General features: G+C 45.3%; 1 protein-coding gene across 3 annotated transcripts in view; it reads right to left on the bottom strand.

Moving 5' to 3' along the window:
* EXOC6 (exocyst complex component 6) overlaps nucleotides 1-19,059 on the bottom strand; it is a 1,337,279-nt gene that overhangs the window by 444,840 nt on the left and 873,380 nt on the right. For all 3 annotated transcript variants that reach the window (XM_078643405.1, XM_078643403.1, XM_078643404.1), the window contains one exon: nucleotides 8,395-8,574. In XM_078643405.1, the coding sequence (XP_078499531.1) occupies nucleotides 8,395-8,574 (180 nt within the window). The remainder of the gene's footprint in view (nucleotides 1-8,394; nucleotides 8,575-19,059) is intronic.

The following is a 19,059-nucleotide window of genomic DNA, read 5'->3' on the forward strand; positions in this document are numbered from 1 at the left end:
ATCCGTTAGACTCCTAAGTGCCACTGAGTCTCTCGAGGTCTGGTATTCCCTTTCCAAGGTTAGTATGTCCTGTTCTATTAGTTCAGCGTCTGAGTGAAGCTTTCTTCTCTCCTCAGCCAGTCTGTTTTTCGCCCTATCTCTCATAACTGCCTTTAGCGCCTGCCAAAATATCACTTTCGAGGTCACCGAGTCACCGAGTCCTCATTTTCGGCGATATACACTTTTATATGCGCTCTCAGACCCCGCAGGACATTCGGGTTCTGCAGATCCCATGCCGTCAATCGCAACAGTCGCGCGTCACCTCGGCGTTTCACTCCCTGTCTGATCAGCAGTGGTGAGTGATCCTACACTCCTCTGGCTTTATATTCTGCTACGTCCTGGACTGTCAGGTATTGTCGGGACATAAAGACATAGTCCAGTCTCGAGAAGACCTTATGGGCGCCCGAGAAGTATGAGTAAGTCCTCGACTCCGGGTGTAACCACCTCCAGACTTCAGTAAGACCCAGGTTAACCGACCATTGGGACAAGGGGGTCTGGGTCCCTATTCTCTGTGGCGTGCCTGTTCTATCCTGCGTGACATCCAAGACATCGTTAAAGTCCCCCCCTACAATCTGTAGGGTGTCAGCCGTTTCAAGCAGTATATCCGCTACCTTTTTTAATGTGAGTGCTTGGAGTTTCGGGGGAGCATAGACCGAGATTATGGTGTAGGCATGCCTGTTCCACGTCCCCTTGATACCCACGTATGTTTCCTGGGGGCCCGTCCATGTCTGAATTATAGTAAATGGAGTGGTCTTTTTAAGAATGATGGCAACTCCTCTAGAGTCTGTTGTGTATCCCGCATGCGCTAGAAGCTTAAAGCGGCCTCTGGCTAGGAAGGCGCAACTGGTACCTGTAAGATGAGTTTCTTGTAACAGTGTGATGTCCGGGCCTAGTCGTTTCAGATATGAGTTGACCAGTCCTCTCTTAATCTTACTACCCAGGCCATTGAGAATCCAGGACAGGACGCTAAGCCCTTTCCCGCCCTTCCCGTGTGTCTCAAGGTCGCCCAGCATGATTTGGGTCTCGTGTAGTCAGGTAGGCAGTCCCCAGGCATGGGGCGGCCCGTGGATATATATGTTGTGTACTGCTGCATTCTTGGGCATTTCTAGTGGTGTGAGAATGATGTCCAGTGCGAAGGTGTGGCATGAGGTACCGAAATACATGACTGCATTCAACCAACGTTCCCCCCCTCCCTCCCAACCAGGAACCCCCCCAACAAAACTGTTTCAACATTCCCTTCTCCTCCCTCCCCCTCTCCACCTTTCCCCCCCGTCCATCCCATCTGTGCAACCATTGACCAATAGGACTTTCAGGTGGTAAAGGTCTGTCGCCCGCCCACTGGATCCCAAATTAAATTATTTCCAGGGTTCAAACGTGAGCCCCAGTAGGGTTAATCCTTTTTGTGAGTGCCCTGTATAGTAGGGCTCGTCTAGCCGGAGTCGAGCAAGACAGCAGGTCCACCATCAATAACCCCATTAACAGTGCTCTGAGTCAATACAAAAAGAAAAGTGTTTGTAACTTGCGCGTCTCCAGCAGCGGCGCGCTGCTGTTACGGATGGCAGTTCCAATCTTCCTCATGAGTGGGAGTCTTGTGTTTCAGTGTCATGTTCGTCTGCTCCGCCGGTAGCTCCCTGCTCCATCTCACGGATTACCTCGACCAGGGGGTGTGTAAAGCGATCCGTAGAGTCCATCTGTTCGTTTTCAAAGCCTCCCGCCTCGGCGCCATGTAGGTGGGCTAGACATTCGAGTCTGGATCCCTGGTCCGAGAGATCAGTTGTAGGCGCATCCCGGCCTCCTCTCCCTCGGCCCGCCGCATGAAGGTCCGGATAGGGCGACGGGTGTGAGCCCCGTCTCATTCTAGGGATTTGGGACCTTTGAGTCTTAGGTGAATTCCTCCGGAAGTTTGCCGCCGCCATTTCTGTTCGGATTCTTCGGCCTTCCTCCTCGGCCTCTCGGAGTAGGGGTCTCTCCTCCAGCCACTGCCAGGCCTCTTCTGGTCGATTAAAGAAGTGAGACTTGCCTTTTAACATCACTTTCAGTTTCGCCGGGAAGAGCAGCATGTACGAGATATGTAGGTCTCGAGGTTTCGCCTTGACCGAGTCGCAGGATCGTCTCTGTTTTTGGTCATCCTGGCTATAGTCAGGGAAAATCATGATGGTCGTGTTCTCCATTGTAAGTTCTCCTTTCCTTCTAGCTTCCCGGAGGATAAGATCTCTGTCAGCATAGTTCAGGAAGCGTGCAATTATCGGCCGTGGTCGCGCTCCTTCCGGCGGTTTCACCAGCAGCGCCCTATGCGCTCTTTCAATAATGAAGCAATTTGAAAACTGGGCCTGCGGGAAAGTTGTGCGTAACCAGTCCTGCAGGAAGGCCGCTACATCAGTCTTTTCAATGCCCTCCCTAAAGCCTATGAAGCGGAGGTTGTTTCGCCTCGCCCTATTTTCGGCATCGTCCACCCTCCACAGCAATTGTCTATGGGATGCCTGCAACTCCGCCATTTCCTTACGGAGGGTGGAAATAGAGTCTTCCGTCTCACCAATTCTGGACTCCGCCGTCATCACCCTCTCAGTGAGATTCCGGAAGTCTTGGCGTAATAGAAGGACTTCAGAACCCACCTTGCCTATTTTTGTCTCGAGTGCCGCTCTAGAGTCCTTTATATCTGTCCTGGAGGCCTGGATCGCCTCCAGAAGCATGGCGGTGTCCATGTGTGTTTCCGGCAGTCCCTGGGTCACCTCCCTTTGGGCCCTCGTCGTGGTATAGCTCTCGATAGTTTCTTGTCTAGCTGGCCTTGCCGACGGGTCCCTCTTCCCCATTTTGCTTCTCGGGTATGGCCAAAGTTCCTTGGGGATGTTCAACACTCCGGGGGAGGGAGGGCAAGGGGTCTTCCCGTCCACTCCTGGCCCCACCGCCCGCTGGTGACAAGCGAGCCACGCAGCAGGGACAGGCACTGCTTCCGCGATCAGGCACTAGTCTCCGTCTCCCCCGTGGCACGGCTGTTCCCTCAGTCTGTAGTTCCCTTGTGGGATGGGCCGTCTCTTCTCCTATTACTGGCGACGGGGTGCCCCAGGTAGATTGAGCGGAGTGGGTTGGAGGATCACGACCCTATGCAGTTGTGGTGTGTATCCAGGAGAGCCGGGGAGGGCAGTGCGTTCACAGTAGTGTGTAGCTCTCCACTCGGGCCCTCTTTGCCATGACGCGATGCGTCTCTTCCCGGGGCCTCCGCAGAGTGGGCTGTGTTGCAGGCCCAAGCCTTGCAGGGCAATAATCCAGAGCTCCACAGTTCACGGGGCCCCCCCTCTGCACTTCACTGCCTCCCTGTCCGGTCGTGCGTTCCGCCTGCAGGTCTTGTCCGGCGGTGTCCTCGGCTCGCTTCTGTTTCTCGCGGGGGGGGGAGCGATGGAGCGGGAGGCGCTCACTCACCGGGCGTCGCCTCTCAGCCGTTTCCCCCGGTGCAGCCGGTCTCCGCCGCAGTCCGTTGCGCGCCTTCTGGGGGTAGGGTGTAGCTGCGCGATCAGGCCAGGGACTCGGCTGCTCCGTGGGGGATCTTCCTCTGCAGCTTCTTGGGCCGGTTCACTTATCTCCTTCCCCGGGGTCGGGGAGTGTTGCACCCTTCGCCGCAGCGGCACCTCCACCGCGCACACGCGGCTGCCTCAAGGTCCTCGCCCAGTGGCAGGCCCGCCGGGCGTCCCCTCCAGCCGTCGCGATCGCCGACCCCCGCCGCACTCCAGGCAGGCACTCACCGGAGACAGTGGTGTGGTGCGGGCATCCGATTCCTCCTCAACCGATTTCGCCTCCCCTCCGGTTTCGATGTCTGGGGAGCCCCACGGCAAGTGACTCCGATGCCGGGGTGGAGTCAGAGCCGGGCCGACGGAGTCCGCTCGGCTGCCATCTTGATGGAGCGGCGCCGTTCCGGTGCTTTTCTCTTCTCGGCCGGTTGCCGGTCTCAATCTGTCAGGAATGCTCGGATTGGCGGCAGCAGAGGTATCGAGGCTAGCCCAGGCTACAGTTTTGGGTTGTTTTAGGAAGATTTGGAAGGATATGAACGTCTGATTAGTGCAGCACACCGGGAGCTGAGCCGAAGCACGTCCTACTCCTCCATGCTGCTGGCCACGCCCCCAAAACTGATTCAATTTTGGTGTCTCTGGAATCCTAATTCAAAATGATAACTTATGATGGAGTCAGATTTTAAATTGTAATTCTGAAAATGCAACTTTTAGAAAGTTGGTATTTTCTTGCTTTAGCCATTTGGTGCCAGTACCCTTTCTCTGATCGCACGCAGGGTGTAGTTGGGTATTGTATATTCCTCGTAGAGAGCTACACATAATGGTAGCTTGGGTGTATCTCCAGCAGGATGAGAGGGAGGAGCTAGGCACAGCCTCACTTACACCTGAATAGGTTGTGTCCTGTCCACACACAAAGGGTTGCATACTACCCTGTAATTAGTCTGAAGCCAGAGCAAGAAGGGAGGACCTCTTTGTACTTCAAAGGCATGTCTCTGAAGTCTCCCCCACTTCAAAGGCCACCACTGGGTATAAGTATTGGACTTCAGACACCACCACTTAAGTGCACTTCTGGACCTGTGGATACTCTGCCAGGAAGAAAGACTGCTGTGCTGCTGAAGCACTGCTTCTCTGCTGGACTCCTCCTTCGCTGCGCTGATCTGCTGCCTGCTACCGTCTTGCCTGGGTGGGAAGGATGGACCTGCATCCATTGACCCTAGAACCCAGAGTGACTCCAAGGGCTAGTTGGCAGGCCTCTTGATCTGCAGCTTCAGAGACATAACAGGTTTCCAACCCCTGCCCCTGGACACTGCCATCAGTGAGTCTACGCTGCCAAGGGGTGCCACCCCAGTCCTGGACCCTTGGAAATAGGCCTGAGGTGCTTGCCAGCGGAACTGAAACATCTTTTCTGCTGAGTGGCGCATCTCCAAGCAGAACTGACGCATCGCTGCTGCTGCGTGGATTGGACCTTTCCCTCCGCCTCCCACATCTTGGGAATGACGCATCGCCTTCGGAACCACTGCTGCACATCACTTTTCTCGGTGTAAGCGCCTCGCATCCATCATTGATGGCAGCATCGAAGACGTCGAAACTCCACATTGCAGCCTCACAGCTCATCGGAATTGATGCATCGCCTCTGCTGCACCTCGCATCCTCGACACTGAGGTTCGCATCACAAGTCTCGTTGACAGGATACTCAACGTTGACTCGTCAGGAGCTCATACAGCACCCATGCTGCATCTTGAAACCAAAGCATCGCCACGGCTGCATGACGCATCTTTGGCGTGGTTCCATGCAACACTCCGTAACCAGGTTTCAATGTACCCTGTTCAGTGCGCCTAACTGGGTCCCTGTAGCCTGCCTCCGCTAAATCGCGGTCTGACTGAACTTTATCCCGATCTGGTATGACCAGATATCCCCAATAGAGCTTTGTGCTTCTTGGTGCTATTTTTTACAAAATACAAAAATCAATATCTCTGGTTCTGAATTTTTGTTGTTTGAGGCTTGTTTTATTTATTAAAGTTAGATCTATTTTGCTAACTTGGTGTAGGATATTCTTGTAGTGTTTTCACTGTTTTACTGTTTGAAGTGTTCCACAATATTTTACACACTGCCTCCAAGTAAAGCCTGGCTACTCTGTGAAAAGCAACAGAAGGGTGAGCACATGTTAATTTAGGGTCTGCCTGTCTCTTAGCCTGACTAGGATTGTGGTAGCTGCTTGCCCAGGGCTCATACTTCAGTCAACCAGTAACCCGATTTCTAACAAGGGGGAACAGGCACTTTTTGAAATTATCGTACTATCACGCTTGGCGAACAGCAAGGTAAGTTTAACAAACCTTCCTCAGTTTTACCTGCCAGGGTCTCCCTCAACGAATGACTGGCTAGTCATCTGGAGACCTACTGGGGTTGGGCAGCAAGATATTTATTTTTCATATCTGGAAGTTCCAGTCTTCCTGCCTCTGTAGGGAACTTCAGTGTCAAGAGAGCAGCAAAACATCAACCTCCACCTCTATCATCTCACCCAGGATCCAATCTAGGTTGTTAAAGAAGTATAGAGGTAGGGTGAGGGGTGAATTAACAACATGATATAGAAAGGGAGCAAGCACCACGATTATAATAACAGCAATGCTGCCAATGACCGACCAAGGTAATGAAGTTCAATTGTAACCTGTAACTTAAGAGTTTGTACAGCCGTGTCTAAATTACCACTGCAGAGGTCCTCCGTGGTATGGCAAATATTAATCCCAAGAAACCTGAAAGTCTATGTCTCCCAGTGTAGGCAATGCATGAATATGTGGCCCAGTCATGTGGGATAAACCCTAGGTTTACAAGAAAGATGCAGGGTTTTGTTCAATTGACAAGAAGGCCAGATGTGGTTGCAAAAGCGCCAAGTGTCTGTGAAATGCTAGTGACGTATGCTGTAGTGTCTTTGGAAAGGAAACCGCCTGCGTAATACCACACAGTTGTATGCGCCATTGGACACCCATCAGGCAAAGATGAGTAGCTAATGGATCTATGGGCAAAGCAAACAGTAGAGGAGAAAGAGAAAAAGAGCTGCTATGTTTCCTTACCAATAGCACAAGACTCAGAGACACAGTGACCAGTTTTAATTCTAGCAGTTAAACGATTAAACCGGACCTGCACCCAACAGCACAAATAACTGCCCACATCAAACATACTGAGCACTCTGTGCATATAACCCACGTTCAGAGAATCGAAAGTCTTTTCCAAATCAAGAGACACACAGGCTGTGCTTGTCCAGGATATTACAGAGGTACTCATTTTATTCCCCAACCGTCGGATATTAAGGGAGGGGATGTGGCCTGGCACAAAACCATTTTGGTTCGGATAATCATTTCAGGTAGAAGCAGCCAGGCTAAAATCTTAGCCAGTAGTTGATAGTCTGAGTTTAAAATTGAGGTAAAAAAGAAGGCCATGTCTCAAGAGTACCTCTATGGTTTAGAAATTGAAGCAGTTAACAATTTCCTACTAAAAGAAGGCAATTTACCAGTCACAAATGCCTTGTGCAATTTGTAGGCCAATTGGACAGAAAATGCTGAGTAAAGCTTAGACGGCAATCCATCCAGTCCAGGAACCTTACCACCAGGCAGATCCTGTAAGGCTCCTTGTATTCCCTGTTCTCGGATTGGCATGTCCATCACCTCCTTGGCCTCAACAGAGATTCTAGGCAGGGTAAGCTCATTCAGGAAGTCGCCCATACCATCAGGAGTGAATCTACAGTTTCCCTATACAAGCATGAATAATAATGACAAAAGGCCTCGTTGATATCGGCTTGTGTGAACAACTCACTACCAGTGGGTATAGTAATTAAGATAGTGGCCACATGTGAGGCCTTAGGTGTGAGAAGGTGGGCCAACAGTTGGTTTGATTTGTCTCCTTCATGGTGTACTTTAGCTTGATAAGAGGCATAACAGTGGCAGTGTAATATTTATAGTTTGTCATAATACCTGGCATTCAACAGACAAAGTTATTCTAATCATTCTGGTTGTATAGTAAGTGTGTCTTTGAGGAACACAGGGATGTTTCCTTCTCTAGAATCTCCCTAATTAGTGTATGTCTAAACTCGACTATCTGACTGCAAAGGCCCCTGACACTAACTTTAAAAGCTGTCAAAAATATGTTTCTAACCCTGTAGAAAGTAGACAACTGACTCAGACTGAGGAGATCTAGCATGGCCTTTAGAATGGTCCTCGTCGTCATGATCAAACAAATTAAGTAGAAATCTTTCAACTAAGCGATTATTGGTCATATTATTGAAGTTTAAAAAGTCAATACATGTACTAGCTGTTGAGATACAAGGCACCGATTAGAACAAATAGTAGAGCAAAACGGAGAAGTCACACATTTTGCTTTGTAAACAAGGCCTGATAACTAGAAGTCAGATGGACATCTTGGGGAAGTTTTTGTCACATAAGGCTGGAATTCAGAAACTTGTGAGATGTCTGACAACAAATTTTAAGATTCTCAACCTGCCCGTAGATTGGTGGTTCCCAAAGCTGTCGACGATTTTACGCTATGAGGATCAATTGTACACTGATGCAGGGCTCCTCTCACAAGTCCGAATTTAAGAACCTCACCTGACAAATATTTTACATTTTAAGTTCAGACAATACATACCCGATATGAAAATATTTCATAATGACCAATAAAGCAATGAACTACTTTTGTCTTCAAAGAAAAAATGCTACTCCTTTTTTGTCGGAAAAAAAATAATTTACCTTCATAATAACTTGTCTTATCAAGAAAACATGCACTTTTTAAGTTTCATTAGTGAATTAAATGCAGCTATAGCTTCCACTGTGTACATGTGAATTACATGCAGCACAGTCATACTTACAGGCAAATGTGTGAAAACTTGGAATGTGCTTCTCAAGAAATTAATAAGGTCTAGCAAAAAGCCGCTGGCTCTGCCATCAGGTTCCGACATAGTCCAGTCATAATCAGCAAGCTGAATAAACTCATCAATTTTTTGGTTAAGCTTAGTGTAGATTTCCCCTTCTGCAGAATGTCTTGCATCCTAACAAATAAAAAGATTACCAGAACCCACTGATCAGAATATTTTCCACACTGCAGTTTTAAAAATCAAAATACTGTAAACATGTTATAAAACTAAATTACACAAATTGTCATAATCATTTGTTACATTTGTAAAACCATTTAAGTGAAGTGAATGAAACAGCTCATGGTTAAAGAGATATTATCTCGTCTCACCATAGGTAATTAAGTATTGACCGTTTTATGTTTTGTCATACCAGGTTTCATACCTGTTGCAGAGTAGCAGGGTGTGAGGCTTTTAATAAAATGTTTAATCAGCATGGCCTTACACTTCGTGATGAGATACAGAAGGTAGGAGCACTTAAATTAGGGAGCAAGTGTATGAATTGTTAAAATGAAGACAGATAATCTGCCACTCTAAAGCAATACCTACCTGTTTGAATGTGAATAAGAATGTACAGTAAATTGTCAGACTTCTATACAGCGGTTGCCACATCCAGACTATTCTCGGTCTTCTCAGCAGGGCAACTGAGTTCCCATTTGAAGGAGTGAAAGGAAGCTCTTGCTCAAATATAAATATAACATGTTTGGAATAGCAAAATATGTGGTTGTAAGAAACACCATGTCAGAGGCAGCATTCAATAGTGCTAGTTTCTCTTCCTGGATGTTTATGTTTTTAAAAACTCTGGTGCAATCTAGTGGTGTTAATGATCCATACAGCGAGAAGGGTACAACTACAAGACGCTAGTAAGTTTTTTCAAGCACACACTATGCTGTGCAGACGACTGTCCATTAGCACATGTAAAATGGTTGTTGCACATCACTAAAAGCTAATAGCATTAACGGCAGCTTGAAATTCCTCGCCACATCTTTCGATCAATCTCGCACCTGCTTTAACAGATAGAATGAAGCTACACCGGGGTTCTGGCAATGCCCAGACTGAAGCAGTGGTAGCTCCCTGTCTCTTTTCCTTTTGTCTAGATGTCTATGAATGCAAAGATTCTGTGGAGAGGTTACCTGGATGGGATAAAGTGTACACTCACAGATACATACATTCGTGGTCTATGGGTTTTCTAATCACAATGACCCATATCTGGCCACCGTGCATCTCTGTGATCCTGCAGGAAGCATTTTCAAGATGGTTTCATCACTGGGTAAAGGATGTCTAATGTAAGCCAATTCTGCTCCTCTAGGAATCAATTTTCATAAACCAATACCACATCTCATCCTTCAAACGGCAATGAAGGGAACCAAGAGCATATACATGCTTTACATTGACTTACCAAGACCACCTCTTCACAGAGATTGCTACTCAGGTGTAAGGATCTAGGACTGTTATAAAGGAGGAGGGGGAGTAGTAATAATAATAATAATAATAATAGGGGCATTTGTTAAGCGCTGAGTTACGCACACCGGCGTGTCCCCGCGCTAACGGTGGGAGGGCATAAGCAGAAAAGCTGGGGCTGCCACGCGGGCCTGCTATCTAACATAGAGGTGGGTTTTTAATTTGGCTCGGAACCTAGTTTCTACTGGTTCCAAGCGAAGAGCCACTGGCAGTTTGTTCCAATGGTTTGGTGCTAGGAGCCTGAAGGATCTGCCTCCCATGCGAGCCTTCTTCACCTTAGGGATCCTCAGCAGTCCCCCGCCTGCGGATCTAAGCGCTCTGGCAGGTTCATAAGCTTCGATCAGCCTCTGCAGAGGTCGAGGTGCCCTGCCATTCAGAATCCGATGGCAGGTGCAGAGGGCTTTATACTCGACTCTGCTCCTCACAGGCAGCCAGTGTAGTTTTTGCAATGCCTGCTTTGAAGGCGCTCTTTTAGGTAGCCTAAGGATCAGACGTGCTGCCGCATTCTGCAGCACTTGAAGACGGCCAACACTTTTACTCGGCGCTCCCAGATACAGAAAGTTCGCATAATCCAGCCTTGCGGTCACCAGAGCATGTACCAAAGTTTGGCGGGCTTCCAACGGCAGTAAGTCAAGGACTTTCCTCAGTCTTTTCAGGATCCCAAAACATACTCCGACCACACGATTGATCTGGGGCCCAAAGGTAAGACCTGCGTCAAACCATACGCCAAGGTTTTTTGCCTCCTGACAGGGGGTGGGGGTTGGCCCGAGACAGGATGGCCACCAGGCCGATGACCAGGCCGACTGGGCTTTCCCTACCACCAGCACCTCTGTCTTGCTGCCGTTGAGCTTCAAACAGTTCATGGCCATCCAGTCGGCAAGATCTTTCATGCACAAACGGAAGCCATCCGCAGCAAGACAGGGCGCGTGCGACAGGGAGATGACCAGTTGCGTATCATCTGCATATGATAGCAATTGGAGGCCATGGCTCTCCACAATAGATGCCACAGGCGCCACATACAGGTTAAACAGGGTCGGGCTCAGGGACGAGCCCTGAGGCACGCCCTGGCCCAAAGGTACCCCACTGGAGTAACAATCACCCTGCCTCACCTGGAAACTCCTTCCTGTCAGGAATGCCTGAATCCACCTCAGCGCGGTGCCAGCGATGCCACCCTTGCTCAGACACTGTAGCAAGGTTGAATGTGCTACAGTGTCGAATGCCGCGCTGAGGTCGAGTAGGATTAAGGCCATGGTATGCCCCTCATCAACACCCTGTCTCAGATGTTCTGTTGCCATTAGAAGGGCCGACTCAGTGGAGTGACGCTGTCTAAACCCGAACTGCGTGTCGTGTAGCAAACCCGCCTCCTCTACATGACTCATAATTTGAGTGTTTACCACCTTCTCAGCCACTTTGGACAGAAAAGAAAGTAGTGAGATGGGTCTCAGGTTTTCCAACACCTCAAAACCAATGTGAGCTTTCTTTCGGAGGGGGAGCACGACCGCCTGTTTCCACCCCTCGGGTAGCATTCCTGACTTAAAGGAGATATCCAGGACATGCCTTATGTAAGGCTCCAGGACTCCCAGGCTGTCCCCCAACCGCTTGGGAGACACCGGGTCCAAAGGGGAGCCAGATTTAACTGAAAGACATGTCCTGACTAGCTCCTCAGGAGGAGGAGTGATGAAATTTGTGAGGAGCCCCAAACTCACCATGCCATCTGATGTTACTTCAAGCTCAGTTCCCATGGAACGAGAAGTGGGGAAGGTCGAATAGATTTTCTCGACTTTGGTGGAGAAGTAATTGGCGATACGATCGCACGTTTCGATCGAACAGCTCTTCGGATCTGCAGACGAGTCAATAGTAGTCAATGACTTGTAGATACAGAAGAGCTCTTTAGCAGAATTTTTCGCCCCTAAAATTTGCCCTGCATAAAAGGCCACCTTCGACTTTTTAATCAGTCTGTGGTGCAGACGCCTTTTCTCTAGGAACCTTTCCCTGGCCTGAGTATCATAAGATACTCTCCAGGCTCGTTCAGCACGCTTACATTCTGCCTTAGTCCGCCGCAGCTCTCCGTTGAACCACGGTGCAGATCTTACCTTGCGGCCGGCCACAGATATATGGCAGAGTGGTGCTGTCTGATCTAACGCGTCTGTAATGCGCCCGTTCAAGTTGAGAACGGCCGATTCAATATAAGATGTAGGGAAGCTCTCACCCCATAAGCTAAACAAGTACTGGCAATACGTTTGAAGGGTGGAATCTGAGGGGAAAAGTCAGTGGAGGTAAGGGCCAACACATTAAAAAATAAATAATTTATAGCTGAGGGCACACACCACATTTTTAGACATTTAACTGCCATGAAGTTGTAAAATCATGCAATAAGATGCATGCTTGTCATTTGATAGGACAATCACAATGGAGGTGTGGATGAGGAATACAATAGAAATAAAGACTTTACCCAATCACTCACAAATTTTCTCCATACCTCAAACTCAGCCATTCTAATTTGTTGGCTTCTTAATGGGCTCAGTAGAAAGTTCAGAGGAGGGCTCAGGCACAGATAGACAGAGCGCCTCCCTCACCCCCGAACAAAGGCAGTTCTCCATTTAGTCCTTACATATAAACAGGGATTGGCGCTGGCTGTGTTGACTGTATATTTGCGACCATACTAAACCCATTGTACATGTTTTTCATCCTTGTGTTTATTGCCACAGTCTACCTTCTGTAATCTATCTTATTGCTGGGATTCAGAATTGCACATACAACTGGAGCTGGGTGTTGGGGCACAATACAACAATAACAGAATATATTTATATAGGGAGGAGATGCATAACGGGTGTTGCATGAAATAAATACAGAACATTAGCTGTTTGTGTAGCACTCAGAGAAACGCTATCTTGGGGGTTGAGACAAAAGGGTATGAAGCAGAATTTGGGCTAAGATTTGTCGATATACATAATCTAGAAATCCAAGGTGGCCATTTCAATGGTATTACACTTGTTCTGGGTATGATTCAAAGCTCTAATGATATCAAATAGGAAAAATAGATCTCAAACTATAGGGACAACACATCTCAAACACATTTCAAACAATGTGGACATTTTAACATCACTAAAATGCAGAAGACTTAGAACAAGGTTTTTAGCTTTTGCCACTCTGCCACGCAATCCCACAAAAAAGGGGCAATTGGAAAAGAGATAAGACATATTTGGGGAACAGATAAAAAGCAAGAAAAAGGTTTAAGAAGAATGAGTTACAATGTATGGCAACGTATAAGGCAATGTGTACAAAAAAAACCACAGAGTAAATAAAAGGAATTCAATAATGTCAGTGTTGCATCTAGGTACCCTATCACTGGAGCTTTCAGAAGAGAAATACCAAGGAGAGGTATTGCACTACTGATTCAGCAGCTGTAGCCCTATATACTGGTAGGGTCCAACAATTACATCTGTTGGAGGAAATGATTTGCTGCTTAAGCTGGTAGTTTCCACATTACAAGTCTAAATACATCTTTACCTTTTCAGATTTAGCTTATATGGGACTGAATAACAAGATTCGTTATAAACTGTTTATTGAAGCATAATACTATCTTGGTGTTTGGTTTCACCTTCCTGCTCTATCTAGCCAAGCATAATACTTTATCTACATCCAAGTGGAAAAGAGGAACTAAACTACAGTAAAGTTTAAAAAGAGAAATGTAGTGCCACCTGCCTCCAAGAGATTAACTTTAAAGCTGATAATGATAAATAACTCAATTTGAGTAATTTAGGTTAATGGCAAGCACCCAGATGAATCCCGGACCCCTGATATACCTCTGTAAAAAAATAGTTGTCAAGAGATTTTCATTTTTGGAACATAAGAGAAGTAATTTACCTTAGGTGGACATTGCTGATCCGGGACACATTTTTCTGGACAACTTTTTAAAAATAGGCGTATGTGTTTCAGTGATGAGATAATATTTCAGGAACCATGAGACCTATATACTTAATTTTGGCGATAAAACATAGGTTTTGGGGGTCAGATAGTCTTATGGAGGCAGAAAAACACTCCTCAGAGCATTCCTTCTGCCATTTTCCAAAGTGGCGGCAATAATAGTGGAAGAAGAGACATATAGAAAGTAAACAAATAATAATAGTGGTTAATCTTTTTATATATACACCAAACAATGTTTATGATCTGAATATGGACAAAAGTGTTTAGCACTCCTGTTTTAGATACATTTTCATAGTTCACTTAATTTTTTTATTTTCAGCAATTCCTCATGGTACATTAGCAGAATGTTGAACATTTGAGAAGAGCATATCGACAGGGACATCGTTTTGTAGCACAGGTTTGGCAAGTATATGTATGTGTAAGTTCAGTGGGTAGAGGCTTTAGAAATTACGTAGCCTTTAGCACCCCATCAATATCTTCCTAACCAAATTCCACGGATCTTTCTCTACATATGCATGATTCAAAACATTAACACATCATCTTATCAAGTAGATCGCTCTATTAATGTGTCGAAGCACAGAATATGACATGGATGGAAGGTCATTCAGCGTGAATGATCTCTTGAATTCACCGTACCAAAGACTGTCAAATGTGTGACAGTCAGAACTAGTTTTCCACACACACAAAAGGTATCTTTCTACGTCTTTAAAGTCACATTCTTCTTCTGTTTCAGCAAATTGTTTTAGAAATTTCACAGGTTCAGCAGTTAAAGCTCCAAGATTTGCTTCAATTTTGCTCATAGTGTCATCACCTGTAAGAATATGTGCCTTGATCAAAACACTAGGCATCTCTGGGTCAAGTTCCCTTAACACAAGATGAAACAGGATTAACTGTCTTTTCTCACCTGTTTCCTAACATATCCATAACTTTGACAAGCCTTGACTTTTGAACATTGCAAAAATCTAGGTAGCACAATAATAACATCTGTGTCATTTGACAGACGGATGACTCAAATGGAACCATTTTGAACAGCCCACTCAACATGTGGCACAACACAAAGGTCAGCTTCCTCCAATGTTGCTGTTAAGTTTTTGAACAATATGTTCTGCACCTTTTGAATATATCTCTGCAGGCACCAACTCTTCATTGACAATCATTCCACTTGCGATATTTGGAAATTCAGTGTCCATCGAAGCATCAGCAATGTCTTGGCGATTTAACATCTCCAAGTTCATCTTGTTGGATGTTGATTACCAGAATGTATCAAGTTGCACAGGTATAAGTGTTGAATTTTACATGCAGGCAAGGGCTAGTGTTCCACCTGTAGACATTTGTCTGAATCTCTCACATTCTTTGACAAATAATAAAGCGTGGAAGTTTAGCTTTAGTGATTATGTCAAACAGCTTTTTCTCATTCAATACAAATCGCTCCTTCATTTATGCATATATTTTCTATCCATTGTCTAGGACATCTAGTAGACGTGTCTTTATATCGTTATTATCCACATAATGTTTGGTCACGAAGTTGTGTACTCACACAGGCTCAGTCATTTCAAAGGGGTTTCCTTGCTGCTGCATGAAATGAAGAAGGCAGTCAACATGTTTATTAAAACGTTACCCTCTCTTTTCACGATGGTCCATTGATTTTGAATTAGTCATCCCTCTGAAAACATTGCAAATAGAAAGGACTTCATGATAAACTAACTGCCATTGAGCAACATATTCCGTTTTACATGTCTGACCAACAATTTTGAGCTTTTCTGTTATCTCTGGATCATCTGTTCCAGTTTCATATCCGGAGCCACAGCATATAACTTTCCCTCTCTGTCTTTCATCACAAAATGTCTTTGAATAATTTTTCTATAGAGGTATGGTTTTGCTACCTCTAGCTTCTTCGCTCTTTCCAAATACCAGGACCCATATCTCAGGTAGTTTATGCAGTCAAATTTGAAAAACACAGTAATCAGTGACTCCACAGTTTTCACGTGCAGCTCCCAATCATATTCCCGATCAGCATGTACCAAGTTTTTCACTAGAATTATCATGTGTAAAACATTTCCACATTAATTGCAAAGTTCGGATTTTTCTTCACATTCTTTGATAAACTCTACGAACCTGGTTTTCAGGTTTTCTGATTTTAAACTGAGTGTATTGAACATTGCCTGACTTTGCATTATGTCTTTTGAATGAAGTGCACCCTGTGCCTTGTTCACTTCTGAGATAAGATATGCAAAACCTAACTTGTCATTCTTGTTCCAGAAAGCATTCCAACACAATGTCTAGAGTCTCAGATATGATGAGCATACCATGTAACAAACGAACATAATGAGTTCCTCTCAATACGGACCGGACAGCTTTTCTTCCAAAGATTTCAGCCTCAATAAGTGCACCATCTATGCCCCATCCACTGAGATAACTTCCTGCACACAGAGACACAACTTTTGTTATGTGGAAAATACCCACCTTTGGATAAAGATCATCAAATTCTACTGGACTGCTCATAAAAATGTCAACTACAATATGGAAAATATCTTCATAGCAGAAAATTGGCAGGATAGGCTGGTCTACAAGCTGAGCACATACATTTTGGAAATCTTTTAAGAGCTGTGTATACTGTTGTGTAGTTTGTGACTGGAGATGGTATTACTGGTAAAAACCCAGCCGCCGCCTTTTTTTTTTCTTTTACAGTATTCTGGGAGATCAGAGCATGAATTCCAGCACCTGAAGGAAATGGCGTTTCTTCAATCTTCAGCACGCACTCAATAAGCAATATGATAAACTCAGGTAAATCAGCTTTGCGGACCGCAGCATCAAATAGAAGAAGATAGATGTCCTCAGCCACTTTGAAACTTTCTGGTAGACTGCGACACGCTGATGGCTTGTAGTGATTTTGCACATGTTGGCGAGGTAGTTGGGTTATACATTTGCAGCTTTGTTTGTTCATGCCTACAGCTGAAACAGCTTGTTTTCCAGTAGCTAATTCATTGGTACAATCTTGAAAAAGCACTATGGCAGTACCATGCGTGCTGGATGTTCCAGACAAAGAAGATCTGTCTTCAAAATCAAAATTATCAAGAGCAGCTATTGTAAATCGTTTCCTGGTAAAGTGACTTGGAAGTGGTGTGCAGAGACACAAGATTTAACTGCATGAGCTGCTACAAAGTTCCTGCTTCATACTATGTTCTTATAACTTGTTGATACACCAATCTTATTAATTGAAGTGATTATCTCCCTACCTTGCACTTGTCATAGATTGTGTGGGCAGTCATCATCTGCAGCAGAGCTTTCTTTTTGTTGTGATGAAATTCATAAAACATAATTTGGAAAAGACAGTACATTTGCACAGCATAAGCCTGCCGGTTTATGGGACTGTCTTCCACTTCTTCGCTTATATTTTCAAAGCCGTCATCAATGTTGGCTGCTCCTGTTCCGAATCCAAGAACTCTAGTTTGTAACAATTTTGCTTTGCTGATATTAAACAATGATGTAAAAAATGTTAACACAACTTCAGGAATATTCTTGGTGGCTCTGGGGAATCACAATATTTGCAATTAATTCTAAAACCGAAATCTTTCAGGACGTTTCTTACAATGGTTCCTGATGATTTTACTGCATAGTGTGATTTCAGGAGTCAAATCAGCTGAGAACACCATGAGTGGCTCTTTCTTTTTGTTAGACTGACAAAAACGAATTCTGTCATTATACATTCTCACCAGAAAAATATTAATTTCATTATTATAAATTAATACAGTTTCATCAATGTTGACCATTATTTCTCTGATCTCACTGAGTGTGAACCTGTAGCCAGCACTCGAGTGGCTTTAAAACTTAATTTGCTTTCTCAGTTGCAGTTAAGTTGCTGCTAGGAGATCATTGTACATTCATATTTTCAATTGTATGCACACATGCAGTTTGAGTGGGCATACAATTTTGATACAAATACATTCACCTCACTGTTTAGATCAGCTACTCAGCTGAAAACGTAATCTTTGAAGAAACTAGCTGCAGATAAAAACATGTTTGCCCTTTGAGACTCGCATACTCTGTACTTTGTTCTTTCGTCAATCCCTTTGGCCCTTAGTCTGGCTAAACCATGGATAACACATTGAAGATCCTCTGCTTTCTGATCAGTTGTTGGAGGTGGACGAGGAGTTGTTGTTGTAGTTGAGCTTATATAGCGCACAGCTACCCGCAGTGGGTTTCCCGGCGCTTGCTTAGGGAACCCTTCCTGGTATTCCCCTGTGAGATAGCAGGGTATCCACAAGGTGAAAGTCAGGCATCCCGCCGCGAGGGGCCGTTGTGGAGATTAAGCAAGCTATTGCCCAGAGTCGCAGAGTGTGAACCCGTGAGTCGAGGAGGCACCGGGGCGAGAATTATCGAGTCCGTGGAATTTTTAGCCCAAGACCCCGCCGAGGCGGGGAATTGAACCCTGGTCCAAGACCGATCTCAGCTTCCAGGTCTGCTGCCTCTAACCCCTGAGCCACACTTCTCCACATCTAGCCATCGATCTTCCAAGTGGATGGGCATTGACTTTCTCAGAAGACTCTAATTCTTGTTGTGAATCACAGGTTTCTGCTATTTTTTGAAAAACATTTTCCAGGCTTTTTTCCATTGTATACGAATAGTAGCACTTGTTGTTACAATGATAAAATATTTGATCCTCTTCACCCATCAGTTTCAATGTTTTGTGAATTTGTTCTTGCTGTATTTTTGCAGCATCTCAAACTCTCTTCTGTCCATCAGCAGTTGATGTTAGCTTTTCTTTTGGATTAATTTGGCATAGGACACGTTTTGCTTTGTTGAAGGAGTCCTCAGCTTTTGTAGTTAGCAACACTCTGTCAGGAGGTAAAGATCCTCTGCTACCACCTGCTTTGCTCATGTTTACAAATTTAAATCAACAGAAAACCTGAAAACAAAACAATATTAAAATAAATTACCAATTTGATGGCTAAAACACATCATTATAGAGCAGCCATTTCGGACAATGGCAGAAGGGTTGCTATGAGGAGTTAGTTTCTGTCTCTATAAGACTAATTGATCCCCAAAACCTGTTTTGACACCAAAATAAAGTATATAGGTCTCCTGGTTCCTGAAATATTACATCATCACTGCAAAACATCTGCAGTTTTAAAAAGTGTCGTCCAGAAAAATTTGCCCTGATTAGCAATGTCTACTCAAGGTAAATTAGTTCTCTAATGATACAAAAACACAAATCAAAAATGAAAATCTCTGGAC

The sequence above is a fragment of the Lissotriton helveticus genome, chromosome 5_1, assembly GCF_964261635.1.
Source record: "Lissotriton helveticus chromosome 5_1, aLisHel1.1, whole genome shotgun sequence".
In the NCBI taxonomy this organism is placed as follows: domain Eukaryota; kingdom Metazoa; phylum Chordata; class Amphibia; order Caudata; family Salamandridae; genus Lissotriton; species Lissotriton helveticus.